This window comes from Solanum lycopersicum, chromosome 2 (assembly GCF_036512215.1).
Source record: "Solanum lycopersicum chromosome 2, SLM_r2.1".
NCBI classification, from domain to species: domain Eukaryota; kingdom Viridiplantae; phylum Streptophyta; class Magnoliopsida; order Solanales; family Solanaceae; genus Solanum; species Solanum lycopersicum.
This window is the reverse complement of record NC_090801.1, coordinates 45,279,624-45,301,700: the sequence shown is the minus strand read 5'-3', so window position 1 is coordinate 45,301,700 and position 22,077 is coordinate 45,279,624. Positions and strand designations below refer to the sequence as shown.

Below are 22,077 nucleotides of genomic sequence, written 5' to 3'. Positions count from 1 at the left end.
CTTCTACCCTAGAATATCATATATTTCTTGAAGATAACTATTCTAGATTCTATACTAAACTATTCTAGAAACTATATAAGAATAATCTATGATATTCCAAAAATCAACTTTATCATTTTTCACAATATCAAGATACAACAATAACTATATGAAGTAGAAATACCCTTTGTATAATAGATCAGTCTCTAATACTCTATTATATATGTTCACTGTGTTGAGATTTGAGATTCCTGGACAACTAATATGTCAAGTCTACGACTACAACTTCCATAAGAAAAATAAAACTTAATTGTGATGTTTTAGGGTGGCCAGTAACATCAATTAGGATCAAACAAGTGAAAGATAGTAACATCCATTACGATACCCCCTTTGAATTATTGGCCAATAAGGACTTCTTTTTTTGTAGGATAAGTATGCATCTACACCAGCCTCATCTCAATGATAATGTCTATTATATATTCAATATGTTAGTTTTGTACTCATTAATGTATAATCAATGATTAATGAAGGTGAAGATTGATTTTTTTTTTAAAAAAAAATGTATAAACACTTAAAAAATCCTGTGTGTATTTAGTCAAAATGAAGGCTCTCAAGAGATACATGCATGTGTAATGTCCAGGTGAATGTGCAATTTTATTACTTTAAATTAATGTAGCCGTTATTGTCACTGCTTCTCTATTGTATGTAGACACTCACCTTTAGGCCGCAAATTGACATATGACATTGTTATAGTATCTTTTTGGTACTATCTATTTGTTTGGAAGTTCCCTATTTATATTCCCATTATAGAATATTCAACATTAAAATAATCTCCCTCCCTAAATATCTACTTTTATATGTTTTTTGTCTAGAAATTTTTATTGTTATTATTAATCATTTAAAATTAAAAAAAGGCAATATAATAGTGAATAAGTAAAAATGAATCGGAGTAACATCAATTCCACTCATGTGCTTACTATCATATTTTCACTTATGCCTCTATAAAAATCAAAAACCAATTCTTCCTTCTTTCATCTAAACATTTTTGACTAAAAGAGAGTAGAATTCATGGGGCCAAATGAACCTTTGTTAGAATCTGAATCACCAATATTGGCGTCGGCGGCGACGGAGAAAATAAGTTCTGAGCTTGAAGAAATCCTATCAGACACAAGCTTGTCATGTATTCAGAGGTTTAAAAGAGCCTCAGTGATAGAGTTGAGAAATTTATTCCGTCTAGCAGCTCCAGCCATCATTGTTTACTTGCTAAACAATGTTACTTCCATGTCTACACAAATTTTCTGTGGTCATCTTGGAAATCTTGAACTTGCTGCTGCTTCTCTTGGTAATAGTGGCATTCAACTTTTGGCCTATGGTGTCATGGTAATTTTATTTTTTTTCACCTTTATATATTCTTTTATTACAAACTCAAAGATTTTTATTAGTTATACTTTCGCCCCTAATTTATCTGACATCGTTTGATTATAACAAAATTTTTGAAGTTTGTGATCTGAACAAATCTTAGACACTATTACTTGTTGATTACTTATTCTTAAAATAGATTTTTCATTTTTACTTATCACTTTTGACATATCAAGAAAAAATAATTATTTGTTTTCATGTTTTACCCTTAGTATTCAATATCTAATCTCCAAATCATTTTCCATGACCTAATAGGGCTAGTTTGGTAAAATACCTGTATCAATAATTATTTTCTTAATGGATGTGTCAAATCAAACAGTGACAAGTAAAAATAAACAAGTTTATAAGTTATTTCAAATATAAAACTATGACATTCATTTTGCGATCAACTAATTAAAAAATGTGTCACATACATTGAGGGGTCGAACCAGTGTGTTGATTACGAGTTCAAACCCTGAATTTGTAGTAAGAATTAAAGTGTAGAAAATCAGAATTTCAAACTTATAAACTTCAAATTTCGAATCTGCCACGCCTTTTGTGACATATATTAGGATGAAATGATTATAGTATAGATATCACCTTCAATATTACTTGTATGTATATATACTTACAATAAACTATATATATATATTGGAGCAGCTAGGAATGGGAAGTGCAGTGGAGACATTATGTGGTCAAGCATATGGAGGTCACAAATATGAAATGCTAGGAATATATCTTCAAAGATCAACCATACTTCTTATGTTAACAGGATTACCACTAATGGTGGCATACTTATTTTCTAAACCAATCTTGATTTTGTTAGGCCAATCCAAGAAAGTAGCATCAGCAGCAGCACTATTTGTGTATGGTTTAATTCCACAAATATTTGCTTATGCAGCCAATTTCCCTATCCAAAAATTCTTACAAGCTCAAAGTATTGTTAACCCTAGTGCATATATTGCTGCTGTTACATTAATATTTCACCTATTTTTAACATGGCTAGTGCTTTATGTATTTAATTGGGGATTATTTGGTGGTGCTTTGGTTTTGAGTATTTCATGGTGGATAGTTGTGATTGCACAATTTGTGTATATTTTGTGGAGTGATAAATGTAAGAAAACATGGAGTGGGTTTAGTATGCAAGCATTTTATGGATTGTGGGATTTTTTCAAGTTGTCACTTGCTTCAGCTGTTATGTTGTGTCTAGAGACTTGGTATTTTCAGATTTTGATTTTAATTGCTGGTTTGCTTCCAAATCCTGAAGTGGCATTGGACTCCCTTGCTGTTTGGTAACAACATATCTACTTACCAAATTTATTGTTCTCTCCCCCCCTCTGGTCTATATTACGTGAATTGTTGAGGTTGTTTTTCAGGAGGCTAATTTGAGAATAATCAAAAGGGTAATAGTGAAAACCAGTCTTAGTATTTTGAGATTGTTTTCACCGTACAAAATAAGTGAATTTTTAATATTTTTAAAAAATGTTTTACCCTACGTTGAATGAGATTTTTTTAAAATTAATTTACGTTTTCCAGGAGACTAGTTTGAGAATAATAAAAAAGGTAATAGTGGAAACAAGTCTTTTAATTTATATATTTAAATATTTTTCTTAAGAGGTATATGTCATACTCCGACAAATTCAGTTAATATGGACCAGAGGGAGTAGTAAATTGTTTCTTATTTCTTTCAACTTTTTTTCTTGATTTAATGATTATTATTAATTTTGAGATGCAGTACTACAATTCTAGGGTGGGTGTTCATGATATCCGTTGGGTTCAATGCAGCAGCAAGGTTAGTGATTAATTTGTTGTTTGACTAATATTGATAGGTTATTTTAATTAGCTATATTTTTGTTCTTACATATAATTCACTAAAACTAAAAAAATTCATACTAACAAGGCCTTAGTGACTGGTGTTAGTATCTGGATTAAATGAGGAATATTAGCTTTTGAAGCATTTATGTGTTCTTTCGAAAGTACTATTTATAATTATTATGTCATTTACTTAAAAAGGATAGGTAATAGTGACTTTAATTTCATAGTTAAAAGAAGAATTGAGAAGACTGTTGTCCTAAATTAAAGATGTTAGTATAATAGGAAAGTTATAAAACATAAATGTAGGTATATTTTTCGAAATAAATTACTCTCTGTCCCTATTTATTTGTTCATATCCTCTTTTAGATGTTCCTATTTACTTGTCCATTTTATTAAATTAAGAAAGGACAAATTCTTTTTCCTATTATAACCTCATTTAAACTTCTTGAAAATTTCTTCAATCCTTTTTGAAAGCATATTTAATAAGGGTAAAATTATAACTTCACAATATTAATTATTGTTATCTTAATATGTGTGTTTTTTTTAAAGTAGACAATTAAATAGGGACTGAGAAAATATAAAGCAAGTATTCAGTAATATTATGCCCAATAATCTTTAAATGAACGTGCTTGAACTACTTGCTTTATGAACGAACCTTTAAGATTGAAATTCAAATTTATTCACTTTAAATAATTAACAATCTGAAATATTTAATCTGAAATATTTAGTATCAATATATATAAAAAAAATTAAAAGCACAATGATATAATTAATAATTTAAATGATAATGTAATATTATAGGCAAAAAGAACTTGTTATTTCAAACTCTCTAAATAATAGTAGAAATTGTGTCACACGTAAAACGGAACTAAGGTAGTAGATGATTTACTGTTCACCTTTTACTTGTTTATTCGTAAAAAATAATAACAAAAGAAAACTATTAAAAGACAACTGAAAATAAAATATCTCTTGGCATGTAAAATTAAGTTGATGCATCATCTAAGAAATCACAATCAAAGACACCAATAATTGAAAGGGATAAGACAAAAAGAAGATGATTAGCAAAATCAATAATTAAAATAAAAAGAATTAGGTTACATCGAAATATGTGACAAAATCACAAAAAGAATGATCCACCCGCACCCATGGAATTAGGTCATCATTCCAAAATAAAAATGCAAATGATTCATATACTTCGGGATGAAGTTTTGATATAATGATATACTATATATTTATATTTATATTACACACACATATATATTGAATAATATATCATATCATGTCAGTTACGATATTAACACACTCATAAAGATTTACTAATAATTATTTTATATAAATATTTAAATTGTTTAAGTAATTTTGGACAATACTATCAATATACACAAATTAAAATTATTTATAAAAATCGTGGACTATCACAAAATAATCTTTACATGAATGCAAGTTTGGTGTTGCATGATTGGCAACCTTCGATTTGAGGTAATTTATAAATGTCGTAAACATGCTTTCTAGATAATATTATCAGTATATAAAAATTAAACTCGACATATATTTTTTATTTTGGACAGTGTTCGAGTGAGCAATGAGTTGGGAGGTGGACATCCAAAATCAGCAGCATTTTCTGTTGTTGTAGTGACAATAAGTTCATTTGTCATTTCTGTTGTGTTTGCAATTTTGGTTTTATTGTTCCGCCATGTCATGAGTTATGCCTTCACGGGTGGACAAGTGATTGCTGAAGCTGCCTCAGATCTTGCCCCACTCTTGGCTCTATCACTAATACTCAATGGCATTCAACCTGTTTTATCTGGTATCATTTCTCTTTTACTTTATTTCAATCTACTAGATTATAATATATTTTTTGATTCTTATTGAATTAAAAAAATGTGACTTTTTTTAGATAATATTCTCATTTTATCTTTATTGATAAAGTATTAACGTGATACATGCACCTGTTAAGGAGCAACAAATAGAATTATAATTTTTATATACATAAGTCTTGAATATAATACAATTTAAAATTTTGAAAAAATACATTAAGAAATGAATACATTTTATAAATATGATAAATTATGTTTTAATTTTCTAAACTAAACCAGTAAAAACAAATATTTGTTTTTTATATAATGAACAACTAGAAATCTAAATGGTAAAAATAACTACCAATTAAATTCATAAGGTCTTTGGAATAAAAAAAATTAAAGTATGACTATGATCCCCTCTTAGGAGGAATCAAACTTTATTTAATTTCGTCTTGGGGTTTCAATTTTCAAAGAAATAAAGTTGGAATGTTTTTTGAATCTTTATACCACATCAATCTCGAGATGTGCTCTGTAGACTTTATGACAAATTTTATTTATTTAAGATATAAGTAGACAGGGTATGTTTTTATTCACTCACGCATGTGACTTTGTTCACTTAAAGATATGTTTGTTAATTGTTGGACTCAACTCTTTTCATATGCATTAGAATTGATTACACTATTAATTTTTGTTAAATATATAAGTATTTTAAATAGCAATTAATATTTTTTATATATGTGTCTAAAGTTTTAATCGATACTGATTTTAATAACACTTAATTAATATTTGTAAAGATTCTAACACTCATTATTAAGATTAATATTTATTGTCGCTAAAAATTATTTTTATTTTAGCGTGAATTTAGTAGATTATCATAAAGGATAGATTTGTTTTTTAGTGAAGGGATATACATGACTAACCTAACAATATACCATATCAATTATTGGAATAAAATAATATTTGAAGGGGTTGCTGTTGGATGTGGATGGCAAGCATTTGTGGCATACGTTAACGTTGGATGTTACTATGTTGTTGGCATTCCATTGGGTATTCTTCTTGGATTTTATTTCAACCTTGAAGCTAAGGTATATGTAATATTTACTTAACCTTTTTATAATTTGTATACACTATATAATATATGTTTTTGATTATTAAAATTATAGTTATAGCAAATAGTGATAATTTATATAACATTGTTTTGGTTAATTGTGAAGGGAATATGGTTGGGAATGTTAGGAGGAACAGCTATGCAGACTATCATATTATTGTGGGTCACCTTTCGAACCGATTGGGAGAAAGAGGTAAGTTGTTTGAGTAATTTGAATTTTTTGAACTTTTTCCAAAGATTTTTTAAAAATATTTTCAAAAATTAAATATTCTAAAATCTAATTTTTCCAAAAACTTATACTAAGATAGTGATTGGCCACAATTTTCTAAATATTTTTGAGAAGTTATTTTTTCGTGAAGTTTAATCATGCACTTGACCATAGATTTTTGAGAGAAATATTTAACTTTTTAAAAGTTAAATATGATTTATATTTATAAATTTTAAAAAGTATTTAAAAAATTTATAAGTTTGTATTATCATTTTATAATGAAATATTTCATAAAAAAGTGATGACAAAGAACATAATTTATTTGAATTCAAAAAAAGAAAGAGAGGAAGAAAACAAAAGGAAAATACAATTAACTTGAATAGAGAAACTATTGTTACTACTTGCAATTGAAAGTGATGTCAGAGAGCAAACTCAGATGGTATAAAATAGGTATACAAAGGTATAAATTTTATATAACAAACTAGGATTGAAATGTAATCCAAAAATTATAAATGATGGATATTTTTATAGAATATAAAAATTTGAAGTAATTTCTAAAATCGCCAAAATACTAGAATTGGCCCAATTTTTAGTTTTTTTTCCTTCTAAAACTAGGGAACTTGGGATGTTTGCCAAATAATGATAAAGTATATGGTCACTAATTTTATTTGTTTTTCTAAAATATATCTTTGGCTAAACGGCACCTAGTAGTGCAAATTTTCGATCATGGAATATCATTTGAATAAAACTTTAACATAGTTTGCTTTGAATATGGATTTAAAGTATAAATTACCAAGCCTTCTTTATTTAAGTTGTATTTTTCTTTTGGCTAAATAGTTTAGATAAGTTTGAAAACGGATAGCTTGATTGTTGACCAACATGTTCCTATAATTTCTCAGGTGGAGCAAGCAAAGAGTCGATTAAATATGTGGCAAAACAATAGTAAAAAACAATTGTTCAATGATTGAGAAGTATATGTAACCAATAGGGATTAATGCATATGTCAAAGTACCTTTTGGTTCTTGTTTCATCAACTAGAGATGATAAGTACATGGGCAAGCACGAGCTTAATATTTATCAATATGTATTAATATAAAGTTGTTTTTGGATTTTAATTTTAAAAGTTAAAGTAAAAGGGACGGTACCACAATAACTATTAATTATGATATAAAATATAAGTTCATAATAATATAATATAAAGAGAGGAGACAAGATAAGTAGATGAAAGAGAAAATTATTTTTCTTCTATTCAAGTGTGTCATTCAAATGGTAAATGATATCTCTTTTTGTAATGTTGAAATATCATTCTCAAAGGTCATCATTCTAGTACATACATAGTTATTAAAAATGTTTTTATCACCTTAGAAGTATAGGTACATGAATTCAATAAATATTTGAATAAATCAACCTTAGAAGTATAGGTACATGATTTCAATAAATATTTGAATAAATCAAATGGACAATCCACGATTCAATGAATTTATAATTTCCTTTTGGGTATCCATAGATAATGTGTCTCGTTAAAATGTTACTAGAAAATCTCAATGGAAAAAAACCTATTGAAGGAAAAAGAGTTCACACATCTTATAATATGCTTTAAATGTTGCCTCATTAAAAGCATTACCAGGAAAAATCAACTTGGGACAAAACCATGATTAAGGAAAACACTACCATGTGTATTTCACCCCACCCCCACCCCCCACCCTCCGATATCTCGGATACGACGCATTCCAATCTTGTACCTCAACTTCTCAAATGTTCATGTTGGCAACGCCTTAGTGAATCAACAAGATTATCACTTGAACGGATCTGTCGATCTTCTATCTCAACATTTTGTTAAAGATCAGGAGTGTGTTTGGTATGAAGGAAAATATTTTCTGAAAAATGTTTTTCAATTATCTCATGTTTGGTTGCGGTAAAAGTTTTGGAAAATGTTTTTCCAAATCAACTCATTTTCTTCAAAATTAAGGAAAATGACTTCCCTTCAAAAATTAAGAAAAACATTTTCCATAACTCTCCTCCAATTTTAAATTACATTTTTTTAAAGAAAAAACATCAATTTTTAAAAAAATATATTTTCAATTTCAAAATTTTATTTTTTCACCCAATTCCTGACCACCCTCCCCCCAACTCCCCTCCCCAAAAAATTAATTTTGCTTTTTAAAAATATTTTCAACTTCAAATTTTTTATTTTTAAACTCCTACCTCCCCCCCCTACCCACTCCTACCAGCCCCCCCACCCCCACCCCCAACCCCCCAAAAAAATAATTTTGCTTTTTAAAAATACTGTCAACTTCAAATTTTTATTTTTTCACTCCTACCCCCTTCCCTGCCCCACACCCACTACCCCTCACCCCCCACCCCAACCACCACCCCAAAAAAAATTATTTTTAAAAAATATTTTCAATTTTATAAATTATTTTCTGCTCTAGTAAAAATAAAAGATGTTCCTCAAAAACATTTTTCATTCATAAATTAAACACTAAAAATTATTTTCGAAAAATATTTTCTACGCACCAACCAAACATGAGAAAATAAGTCCAAATCTACTTGTTTTCTAGGAAAAACATTTTCCATGGAAAACATTTTCCTTCATACCAAACACACCCATGTGTAAAATAACCTTGATGAAATGTGCTTTGTCCAGTCTTCTTTGATGTATCATTCTTTCAATTGAGCTATACAAGCAAAATTAACTTTGTACATTGTGGTTGATATATTCTTTTTCGAAGAAAAATCACATATTTTCGAAATATGGTGTGTCATTTATCTCATCTAGACACACTCTCGACTTGCTTCATGGAGGGCTAATATTTCTGCATGATTTAAAGAAGTGGCTAGTAAAGTTTGCTTCATTGATCACCAAGATATTATTGTTCTTCCACATGTAAAAAAATAACATGTTTGAGACCGAGCTTTACGCGTATCAGGTAAATATTCCGCATATGTGTAAACAATCATTTTTGACTTGGATTCATCATAATAGAATAAATACATGTCTATGGTCCCTCAAAGATATTCAAATATGTTCTTAACACCATTTTAATATCTTTTTTTTGAGGAGGAACTAAATTGTAACACCTCTATCTTCGAAAGAGCTGAATTTTAGAAAGAACTAAATTAGAATTAGTCAATTTGAGATTTGTGCAAATTATGAGTCTTTAATTGTGTGTTTTGAGTCAACTTCAAACGACCATAACTTTCATCACAGGATGATTTAGGTGACATATGAGATATCAAATTAAATATCTTTGAATCATCTTTCCAAAGCCACAAAGTATGCTAAATTCCGTGTTCGAATGAAGGAGATATGTTTGTTTGATTTTTCATGTCCAGTTAAGAAATTACATCTAAATTAAGGAGGGATATTTTTCTTTTCCTTACCCCACTAAGTCCACACGTTTTTTCCACCAAAATTAGGGATGAAAGCTGATCAAAATTAATTTAAATGGTAAAGTCTAAAATTTTTGAAAAGTTAGGGAAAAGTTCAAATAGAGAAAAGGGAGAAAAGCTACGAGTGTTCAAGATTTTCTTGCGAGCTTTGAGGAATTTCGCTAAGAATTTGATTCTTTCGAGGTATGTAAGCTTTCAGAGTGTTTATTTTGTTCTCCCTCACGTCAATCATAGAATATTTTACCCATAAATTCATTCTTGAACTTGATTGATGAATTCTTGAGATGTTCTTCAGTTAAATTGATAAATTAAGGTCCTGGAGTTCTTGAGGTGAGAGTTTTTCCAAATGAATTGAGTCCCTTGATATATTACTATATGGGTTTCATCGAAGTTGTTTTGGATTTGTGAGATTTCGTGATATTTGGACGAGAAAGCTGTTTTGGGTATGAACTGAGTCTAGTTTGGGAGAGAAAGAAAAGAAAGGACAAATAATTGCGCCCAGGTCCGCGTCAAGGAGACGCTTAAGATTTTCACTCTTCAGATGGTCACTCCCTCTCCGCGTCACGAAGAGGATACGAAGTCCTCTACCTCAAAAATAAATTTCGTGATAAAAAAATTATTCACCCTTCGCGCCGCGCCAGTGTTCTCCAATTTATGTCTTTGCTCGTTTCTTATTATCAACTACCTAAACCTTCTTAAATAATTAAGAGATCCTACATTCCAAATCATAACTCTAAAATACTTATTTCAAATCAAAGTAAAGGTTGAGAAAGTCTTTTGAGTCATTTTGAAAGTTGAATATTTATATAGAATTTAAAATATTTTAGGAAAATGCACAAGTACCCCTCAACCTATGCCCGAAATTCCAGAGACACACTTATACTATACTAAGGTCCTATTATCCCCCTGAACTTATTTTATAAGTAATTTTCTTCCTCTTTTGGGCCTACGTGACACAAACTTGAAAAAAAACTCAAGCAACGTTGGGCCCACAAGATAGTGTCACGTAGGTCGAAAAGGGGTAGAAAATTATTTATAAAATAAGTTCAGGGGGGTAATAGGACCTTAGCATAGTATAAGTGTGTCTCTGAGATTTCGGGCATAAGTTGAGGGGGTACTTGTGCATTATCTCAAATATTTTTTAAATTATGTAATGTTTATATAGTTGTATTTCATTGATGGTTTCACTTTTATTTGTATTATCTATTATTATGCATAATGTCGATATTTGCTAGCAATTTATATTATTTAAAAATTTATGGCACAAAATAATTTTATATAAACGATTATAAAAGGAAATAATATGAATAATAACTGGTGAATGTTTGAGAAAAAAAATTGTTTTATGAAATAAGAAAGAAAAACTTTCACATATAACAAACACAAAATTCATATTTGTATGTTATAACTATTGTTTGCATAATTGTGCTCCATAGCAAACATGTTATGACTATTTTCGCTATACAAATATACAAAAGAAGCTAGGCTATTTTGCTATGCATATATACAAAAGATTTTAGGCTATTTTGTTATACATATATACAAAAGAAGCTAGGCTATTTTGTTATACAAATATACAAAAGAAACAATTGTATAATTTGCTGGCTCCTCTTCATATTTGTATAATTTCGCTAGCAGACTATTTGTATAAATTGTTGGTAGCCTTTCGTTTGTATAATTCGTTGGCTCCTCTTCAGATTTGTATAATTTCGCTGACACATCATTTGTATAAATTGTTGGCAGCCTCTGTTTGTATAAATCTTTGACAACCTCTCGATTTTATTTTATGTGTTTGTATATCTGTATAAAATTTGAATTTGTATACAATTGAATCGAAATAAAATATTTGTATATCAAATATCGCTCTCTCTCTCTCTAGCTTTATACAAACATAAATTATACATTGTATTTTGTATAATATGTGTTTGTATAAAGCGAGAAAGAGAGAAAGAAAAAAGAGAATTGGGCAGGAAAATATTTCTATCGTATAATTATTAGTGTATAGGACGAAGATATATGCATTTTCATGCTTATATATAATTTTCTCCTTCTTTATACAAACAGAAACACAATTTATACATTTCTCATTGTATAAAGCGAGAGAGGCAAGCGACAAAGGGAGTAAGCAAGAGAGGCAGATTGACGAGCGAGAGTTCGAGGGAGAGAGGTGATTGGCAAACAGTTTGCTACAACGCACAATTAAATCAAGTGTGGTTATAGCATTTAACTTGAATTATTAGTTTGCTATTATATACAATTTTCCCAATAAAAATATATAAATAAAATAAAAAATAATAATATACTCCCTCTGTTTCATAAAGAGTGACCTGATTTGACTTGGCACAAAATTTTACAAAATAAAGAAAGTTTTTGAATGTCGTGTTCCTAAATTAAAGTTATGTCAAATATATTAAATTATCCTTCAATCTTGCGGCCTTAAACATGCCACGTGGAAAGCTGAAATTAAAATGTTACCAAAAAAGAAAAGAGGTCAATCTTTTTTAAACAGATTAAAAATAAAAGGAGGTTATTCTTTTTTAAACAGAGGGAGTAATAATAAAGAGAGAGAGAAATATTCTTTTTTTGTGTAAAATTTGATGCAGTGGGTTGGAATTGATCGCACCAAATTGGTGTTTGGGTTGAAGATGCCCTAAGTATTCCCCAAGAGTAGATGTTTTTCATGTAAAATTAGAGGGAATTTTGATTTTCAATGAGTTCATAGGTTAATCTATTCACATAAGAAACAATGGTTTGTAATCATCAAAAAGGGGAATTTGTTAGAACGAGAAAATTTTTGATAATTGACAAATAGAGGAATAGATGAAAGGAACCTGTTGCGTCAGCATGTTCCTTTCAAATCGAATCCGACTGGGATAAGGAGAACGTCAACCACACGAATTAGAAGTTATATGCAGTGAAAGGATTGCTTTTTCGACAAGCAACCAATGCATAAAATTTCCTTTTTATAAAGGAGTCCTACAAAGAAAATGGAGTGCATATTAAGTCAAAGTGTAAATATAGATATAAATACTAAGAGAAGTAGGAAGCATGATCAAAGAAGGAAATAAAGGGCGTAAATAAAGAGTTCAAGAAGGAAATAAATCAAAGTGAAGTCAAGAAAGAAAACTGAAGACAAGTTCGAGTTGAACTTGGAGTTCCACACGAAATAGGAATCCTACGCGTGAGCTTATATGTTTTAAGAGAAAAAGTAAGCAGAGCACAAGTACTATTTCTAGTTGAAATAGGTTTTGGATTCAAGTTCAAATCTATAAATAAGACGATGGTTTTGCTGGAGAAAATTGCACATTTACATAGAAAGAGGATCAAAATACGATCAAGAGTTTGAGAGAGTTTTGAGATTTACTGGGGAGTGTTGCGAGTTTGTGAGGAAAAAGTTGTAAGATTGTAATTAAGAGTTTTGATTACAATCAAGTGTATGTGTAGGATTCATCTAATAAGTTTGAGAAACTTGACGGACAGTAGAAGACTTAAACCTGGGATTTTTTGTCTTGGGTAGCTAGGAATTAGAGTTTGTAATTTCTTAGCTGGAAATTAGAGTTTATAATTCCTTAGGTTACATAGGTTTGTAATATGTGATTGAGGCTCAGAATTTTATGAAGAGGAGTTCAAACCTACAAAGGTGTAAGTCAAGTTTTTTTTTCCTTTGTGAGCCAGGTTTTTTCGTGATAAAATATTATGTCATTATTTTATTTGCTTTACAAAACGTAACTGTTGCGAAGGAACATATTGAATATACTATTTCTTTAGGCAAATTTGGGATCAGAATTCCAACATATATGATTTAGAAAACCTTAGCTCTCCACACCAGCAATCCGGCATCATGGCAACAGTCATGTTTTATTATCCTACACTCCAGATAGAAGTCCATAGACATTCTCTCCAGTCATATCTGCATTGTGACGGGGAACCATTTCCTCGGGAAAATCTTCAGAATTATCACCAAAGAAGAAATCATACCAGCCCGTTGAGTTCCAGCCATAAGTGAAATAGTTTTGTTGAATATCAAAGTCATGATGACAGAGCAAGTAGGAGCCTTGAACCTGATATGCAGAGTTGTCCACCCCATTAATGAGATTGTGTGGATGAGGAGATGGTGATGTGTTACATCTCAAATTGTTCTTATACACAATGTGGACGCCAAGTTGCTTCAATCGAACACCAGAATATAGAGTCATTGAAATGCTCATAGAATCTCCAGGATCCAAGTGATCTCCTATTTCCCAATTGCATAGCCATGTGATATCTTCATAATTATCTGGAATACCATGAATTATTGGACTATATGTCCATCTCAAATCCTTGGTCTTATTTACCACTCTAACATGAAACTCATTCCAAAATTTATTTCTCTTTGTACAGTAAGATATATTGGCCTTTCCATAGATAACATATAAGTTTAAACCCTGAATGTCATGATTAGGCACATCAAAACTGATTGAGGACGACCCCGTAGATTTGTAGCTTAACCAGTCTGGAAGCTCACTTCCGTGAAAAGAAGTACTGAATATGCCAAATTCATAGAGGCCCTGCATATTAATCACAAATATACATCATTAATATTCGTGTGATACGAGCAAATAAATCAGCATAAGACAAACCTGTATAGGACATTTCCATCTTGTAAGAGTCAGGTTGTTGTAGAGATCCACTTTCATGTCACTCAAGTTGGGTAATCCCAGAACGCTGATTAAATCAGCATCAAATAAAGAAATACATTTTAGCTGGAACATTTCCTGAACCTCAATTAGTTTGTTGCAACTTAACACAAGAAATTCCAATGTTGTCAATATGTTTGGTAAATTTGATAACCGCTCGATTGACCTGCATCCGTAGATGCTCAACGTTGTGACACTGGCTGGAATCTCTGGAAGATACTTAAGTTCTTGGCACTTCTCTAACTCAAGTACCTGGAGATTGGTAAGCTTCTTGATGCTATCAGGTAAGCTGTCAATTGGATTCTTACTTAAATACAAGTTCTGCAGTGTGGAGAAATCACCAAGCTCCACTGGAATCAAATCACTTGATAGACCACATCCAATAAGACTTAAGGTTACTAATGTCTGAGATACTGTAGTTAACAGGTTAACGATTCCAGGAGATTTTCTTGGGCTTGAGACTAAAGTGCACAGAGCTAAACTCAGTAAATGCTTCTTACGTACACAAGTGGAATCTTGATGTATAGCAGTTCCACCGGCATCAAGCTCTAGCAATGACTGCATCTTATTCAACTCTAATGAAGACCATTCAAATTTTGAGCAACCGTACAGAATAAGCTTCTCGAGGGAATGGACATTAGTAATACATCTGGGAAGTTTCCGTAGACTTTGGCAGCATTTCAGGTTCAAAATGAGGAGTCTCTTTAGTCCTCCAATCGATTTATCAATCAGAGTCAACCTAGTGCAGTACTTGAGAATTATCCTCTCAAGATTTGGGAGCTTTGAGAAGTCAGGGGTATAGGACAAACCTTCTGAATGACTCAAATTCAGAATCTTTAATGCACTTAGAACCTGTAAACAAAAACAAAAAAAAATGAATCTTAAAATCTTAAAAACAAGGGGATATTATATAAAAGACTTGTGCAAGGAACAAGTTTTCAAGGAAGAGGGAATATACATTGTGTAGTACCTTGTTTCTTTCAAAAAGATGATGCAACCTACTGTAGCGCATTTCCAGGACGACCAGTTTCTCCAAAGGTAAGCCATCAGGTAAACATTTATATGGAAATTTGTGCCAACACAACCACCTCAATGACCTTGGGAACTCCTTATAACTTCCTTTAAGTGCTAAATTGTCAAGTTGCAGCAGTTTTAATTTGTGCATACCCGAAAATGCATCAGTGTTGACACTGTCCACCTTCTTTGATTTGCCAAGTGAACCATTAGTAAGAACTTTACGAGGTTGTGGTTGCCTTGATGGATTACTTTGGCTTGACAGCTTCTTTTTCCCCATTAGGTAGGCACATTCCTGCAAGTACTCATGTGCTGTTGGATGATAAAAGAATCTCGGTGGCTTATCTTTGTGTGCACAAGACCTAACATTCAGGCCTCGGATCATATCTGTACCCTGATGAAAAGATTACTGATATATATAACATAAAAAGCAGATTTGTGAAGGTAAATGTAACTGGAAAAATAAAGGATCGTACAATTTTTTCTCTCAGAACATTAAATGAGTCCTTGAAATGCCACAATCTACTCCGTCTTTCGGGATGCTTAGGTGATTCTTGGCGTATAATTTCTCGTCCCATATCTCTAACTAATGGATGCATCCTCAGTTTTCCATATTCATCAATTATCAACAAGAATCTATCTCGGAGATTCTGAAGCCCAACCATTGTATAATATCCACATGCATTAAGTATAGTGACAACATGGTCTACATTCTTTCCAAGAAAGAAGGAAGCAATGTCAAGGAATAGGCTTTTGTCATGATCATCTTGTATAAACTCAAAACTAATTTGCAGTTTCTTCGATACTTTACTATTAGGAATTGCCTCTAGTTTCTTCAGTGTACTTTCCCATACATCCAGACTTTTACCAGAGAGAGAAGAACCCAAAACTTGTAAAGCTAGAGGACATCCAATACAATATTCTATAATCCTTGTCAAGAACTTGGTGTAATTCTCGACTGGATGGTCTTGTCCGAATGCATGCCAACTAAATAGTTCAACAGATTCGCCTAGGCTCAGTTTCTGAACATGATCAATCAATTCAATTTCACAAGCCCTTAGTAACTCTATGTGCCTTGTTGTCACTATAATTTTACTGCCTGAATAAAACCAATCTCGCATTCCAACGATAGCAGCTAATTGTTCCACTTCATCAACATCATCCAGCACAATGAGAACCCTCTTACCATAAACAGCACTTTTGATCTGATTCATTCCATCTTCAACACTCTGAATGTCAATCTTCCTCCCGTCAAGAATATCACAAAGAAATTGTTTCTGCAGATAAATTAGTCCATCCGTAGACTCTGAAAAATCTCTAACATTGTAGAGGAAGCTGCTTCTTTCAAAACTTTCAAAGTTAGAGTTAAATGCATATTTGGCGATTGTTGTCTTCCCTATACCACCCATACCACAAATGCCCCAAATACCAACATCATGTGTTTTATGTTGCAACCACAAGCAAATATTGTTAACCCGAAAATGCATACCAATTAGGTAAGGAGCAACACTCAGGATTGAACGGTTTACTTTATTTTCAGTAACTTTCACAAGTTTCTCTATAAATCTCAACTCAGTCCTACAATAAAGATCAAAGTGGAACAAAAAAAAACAGAATTGGTTAGCTGGGTGATCTCAAGTTAAAAGTTATATGAATTATTATACTTTCTCTTCTGAAACATATTCAAGGATATGTGTGTTGATTTGGCTACTCTACCAATGAGTAGTTACTCAAGCTTTGGTTTACTACATCTGTTTACACTTTAGTTAGTAATGTTTTCGATTATTAGACTATTTTGTTGATTGAACTGTTTCCTTTAATTAGTTGTTATGTTTTCTTCACCCTAGACGTGGACGGCACTCAAAATCATTATTGGTCCCAAGCGAACCGTTTGTCTGGCTAACTATGGTGTATATGACTCAATATGATACACAAAGGCTTTAATTTAATAGATGAGCATTTAAACATTTAAAGAAATTTTAAAACAAAGTATGAAAATACTTAATATAGATAGTAAGTGTTTAATAAAACATGTGAGAAAAGTTATGGAAACCGTCTAACTCTTTTTGTCCATGAAGCCAATCCTATCTAAATATCGGTGTTGAGAGAAGACTAACGACACCTCAAAACCCTGATACTATAAATCAACAAAAATGGAGTCCTTCGAAAGCAAGGAGGTTACACTATATGTTGACGAGTAGATGATGTGATCTTAATGGAACATCTGTTGATAATCCTAAATACCTAAAATTGATTCATGAAATGAGGTTGAATAGCATCAGTACATTGAATGTACGAGTATACAATATGGCCAAATAAAACAACAGTTGAACTGATGATTAAATATAACTCAAGTGAAACAAGATATGAACAAGTGGTGAAAACCATTTGTAGTTTACAAAAAAATATGTACTAAAAGCAATATGAAAATAATAAACTTTACTTATTTAATCGACAATCATCACTATGAACCTAGCGAAGAAACAACATTTCACCCACGTTGTCAGGGTCATCCTACAGTTTGTCGGGCTATAGGATGCTAAACACTACTATGGATCCATCCAATAAGCCTTCTTGAGGCAATAAGGAGTACTCATTCAAAAATCGGTACGACCCTATCCTACACTAACTATGTATATCATGGGGCTTGGTATTTAAAATGAACTATTACTCAATTTGGTGCTCGATACTACTTGCAATATAATCAGCATCAATATGCTCATGTAGCATATATGTGTTGAGATAATACTCAAAAAGACCCTTTTTTAAGGGATAATTCAACTTTTATATGTCCAGATGCCTCCGTATACTCTTAATGCTTTTGTAATTAAAATAGTATTTTCTTTCTCATTGTAAAATAATGCATTTAGGATCATTCAAAATACCCTTAAAAACTCTAGGTTGTAATCATGAAAACTATATCTGAAATCATATTATGATTTGATCATTAATTAATGACTCGAGAAGTCACACTGCCTAAACATTAATTACATATCTGGAAGTTATACTCTCATTACTGATCATGAGTCGTGGTGTTCTCTGTCAATGCTCAAAATATCTCTTTCATAAGCATATCTTTACTTCTATGCACATGACTTTAAACACGAGACAACTTATTTGGAATCATGCATAATCCGTAAATACTCAAAAGTAGCTCTCATAGCTTCATAAATAATCTGGACACATGTTTGGAGAATCATAATAATATAATAAAATACGTAGTTCACAGTAACTCATTGATATACTGGAGAAATCTTTCATAAAACTCTAATTCTGAATAAAAATCATAGCTTGAATAAGATTAGGTAAAATCCTAAGTTTGTACATATTTTATAATCACTTTAGACATGAAAGAGAAATGAACATTCTCATTGAAGTACTACAAAAGTTGATTGGAAGCCTTAAAACTCTAGCTTTTGCTATCCTTGGAGGGGGGGTTCTGAGTTGGGGAGTTGAAAGCGTATAATTAAAAGAAAATTGAGTACTTGGTGGAAATATATTCCCCTAATTGAAGTTAAAACTTCATGTCTTGGGCTTAGGAAAAGTAGGAAAAGACAAGAAACCCCACTTAAAAGCTGTCAATAGGGGTGGGCATTCGGTATTTCGGTTAGGTTCGGTTTTTTCGGTTTTCAATTTTTGTAAATTGCGTACCGAATACCGAACTGAAATATTTCGGTTCGGTTTTTTATTTCGATTTTTTAATGGGCCAAACTGCTGCACGGCCGGCGGCTGGCTGCTGCTGAGTGCTGTCGCGGCTGGCGGCTGGTTGCTGCTGTGCTGCTGGCTGCTGCTGTGCTGCTGTCGCGGCTGCTGTGCTGCTGTCGCGGCTGCTGCTGCTTCCCTTGTTGTGGATGGCGGCTGGCGCCTGGCGGTGCTGCTGAAGACAAGAGTGGTTGGAGCTGAAGAGTGGTTGGAGTAGAAGAGGAAGAGGAGAAGAGAAGAGGAAGAAGAGCTGAAGAGGAGAGTATGAGGAGTGAATTGAAAGGAGAAAAAATTTGGTAGAAAGAGAAAGAGTCAAAGTAGGGTATTAGGGTTTTCTACTTTTTTTAAAAAAAAATTATTTAATATTAATAATTATTAATTAATATAATATAATTTATAAATTATTAAATTATAGCATAATATTTCGGTTTAAACCGAAATACCGAATTCCAAAGTAATATGTACCGAAAACCGAATCGAAATACCGAAAAATACAAAAAATTAAACCGAATATCGAACCGAAAACCGAAATACCGAAACCGAAATTCTAAAAAAATTCGATTCGGTTCGGTGTTTCGGTTTTTCGGTGTTTATGCCCACCCCTAGCTGTCAAAAACATTCCACGGGGTCATCAACAGTTCGTGGTTTGACCTATCGATCATAGATCTCATCCGTGAAATTCATATTGAAGTTTTAAGGCTAAAAGTTTCTAAACTACGACCTAGATCCAAAAATTGACTTTCAGTTGTTTTTCCATGAGTCAATAATACGGGTAGTAGCTCTGCTGTGACTCGTAGAAGTGATTCGTAGGCCATTGACTCAGAAAACTCTATTGTGGTAGTCTCTCGTAAAATGATAACAACTTTTTATTTCGAACTTGAAATGAGGCAAACTTGGTGGCATTGGAAAGATGAATCATAGACCTTTAATTACATAGATCATAGTCCACCTAATTCATTATGTGATGAGAGAAATGATTGTTTGAATTTGATCAAAGTAGAACCTTATATTAAAACATAATCGGTAAGGAAACTTTCAACTCAACCTTGTGCTAAGAGATTCTCGAGACCATAATTCATGTCCAAATAAATTCTTACACAAAAGAATTGACCTTAACACCTAAGCACAATTTAAAAATCACCAGATATGACTATCTACACAAATGAACAATGGTTCAGGTCTTAAATTAGAAATTTTCGGTGTATTACACACACACTATAAGATTACTTGTCTCTTGTGTTGTTTTTCAATTGATGATCAATTATACTGATTATCAATTGATGTTATGCATGTGAAGGCTTTAAATTGAAGTTTAATTGACAGCCATGTACATTTTAACAAGATATGATAATTTTGTTTTAAAAGCAAAAGTCAGAGTCTCACTCGCTGTAAGCTTCCTATTTTTTTTTTCAGAGGATTGAATTTCATGTAGAGAAAATAGAAAAGAGAAAGAGAAGATGAAAGAGATTTACTCTTTAGATGAACTCTGTAGAACCATGCCACTCCCGCTTTGATCAGCGACTTCCCTGAGTGCTGCCCTCCAACGTTTGATCTTCTCCTCTTTACCTTCATCATCAGATTGTTCCATTATTCGTTGTTCATGCGTAGCAAATGCAGTAGCAAAGCTCCCCATTTGCTTTCCAACATCGAGAGGATCCACATAGTAGAAAACTGGCAATATAGCATGTCCTCTTTTCCTCTTGTTTTCAAGAATCATGACAAGTTCATCAAGGCACCAACTAGATGTTGCATAATTTTTTGATAAGATGATAATTGAACTCTTTGAGCTATGAATTGCTTTATCCAATTCAGATTTAATATCTTCCCCTCTTTCAATTTCATTATCATCTCTGAATGTTCGATAACCCTCATCCACCAAAGCTTTGTAAAGCTCATCAGTAAAAGTCTTACGAGTATCCTCACCTCTAAAACTCATGAACACATCGTACATACAACGCGACTTGACATTTGAGGCTTCCTCAACTCTCAAACCTTTCATTTTGACAGTAAGATTTTGAGATCTCTGTTCCTAAAAAAGATAACTGGAGTTTATTGTTTTACTTTAATATTATTGACTAATTGGAATGGAACATATTAAGACCGAGGGGCGGAGCTACCTTGTACGTAGGGGTTCATCCGAACCCGTTTGACGAAAAATTATATTATTTATATTTAATTAAAATAATTTTATAGTAAATATCAAATCCACTTTGATTATTTATTTCTACAAATTTTCAATCCCTTATTAAAATTTTTTACTTCGCCTCTACTTGGTCTACCCAACTTATTGGAATGGAACATATAAAGAGAAAGTCTAGCAAATTGACTTGGAAGTCTACAATAAAGGATGGGAAAAGGGACATACCTATCCACTTTATGATTTAGTGGTTATAAAAGTTCATTCATATGCATCTCTACTTTTCCACAAATAAACCAAAGTACCTTATTGGTTTAACGAAAATGAATACTTTAATTTTTAATTTCTTTTATTCAATAGAGTTCATGTAGGGTCTTATTTGATTCTTCATCTCAATTATTTTGACTTCTTTGATTTAGCGATTAATTTAAATTTATTATTTTGATAGTCAATTTTTTTAATTCATTTTCTTGTAAAATCTCTTATAGATGCCTAATTCTTTTTAATAGATACAAAAATATTACAATATAGCTGCTAAAAATATAGTTCTAAATTTTTTTCTTACTTTTCTCTTTTCATTCATACTTTTTTTCTTTTTTATTCCTCACATGCTTACACTAAAGAATGAAAGAAAATTCAACTAAGAATAAAAAGCTCTAATAATGATAAGCAAATAAATCTATAAGGCACTACAAATAAAAGCCTAAATAGAGAGAGTTTATTTTACATGCAATTTGTTGTAACAGAGGTTGTAATCCCTAAATTAGGTCTGCCATTATTAAGTTCAGTAACCCCTGTAACAAATAACGGGGTTATTTTGCAGCGATTTGAACCCGGTAAATTGATTT

General features: G+C 31.6%; 2 protein-coding genes across 2 annotated transcripts; one reads left to right on the top strand and one right to left on the bottom strand.

Moving 5' to 3' along the window:
* Window positions 1-232: 232 nt before the first annotated feature.
* On the top strand, window positions 233-7,422 carry LOC101255252 (protein DETOXIFICATION 40). The gene is made up of 7 exons (XM_004231560.5): window positions 233-1,359; window positions 2,038-2,669; window positions 3,113-3,169; window positions 4,761-4,999; window positions 5,958-6,076; window positions 6,206-6,292; window positions 7,207-7,422. Exons 1-7 carry the CDS (start codon window positions 1,048-1,050, stop codon window positions 7,273-7,275), a joined length of 1,515 nt encoding a protein of 504 aa, XP_004231608.1. The 5' UTR covers window positions 233-1,047; the 3' UTR covers window positions 7,276-7,422.
* Window positions 7,423-13,376: 5,954 nt separating this feature from the next.
* LOC101246977 (disease resistance protein RPV1-like) lies at window positions 13,377-21,154 on the bottom strand. Its single transcript, XM_010317387.4, has 5 exons — window positions 20,565-21,154; window positions 15,867-16,968; window positions 15,347-15,784; window positions 14,320-15,228; window positions 13,377-14,247 (listed from the first exon to the last, which is right to left on the bottom strand). The coding sequence occupies exons 1-5, from the start codon at window positions 21,089-21,091 to the stop codon at window positions 13,567-13,569; spliced, it is 3,657 nt and encodes a 1,218-aa protein (XP_010315689.2). The 5' UTR covers window positions 21,092-21,154; the 3' UTR covers window positions 13,377-13,566.
* Window positions 21,155-22,077: the final 923 nt, after the last annotated feature.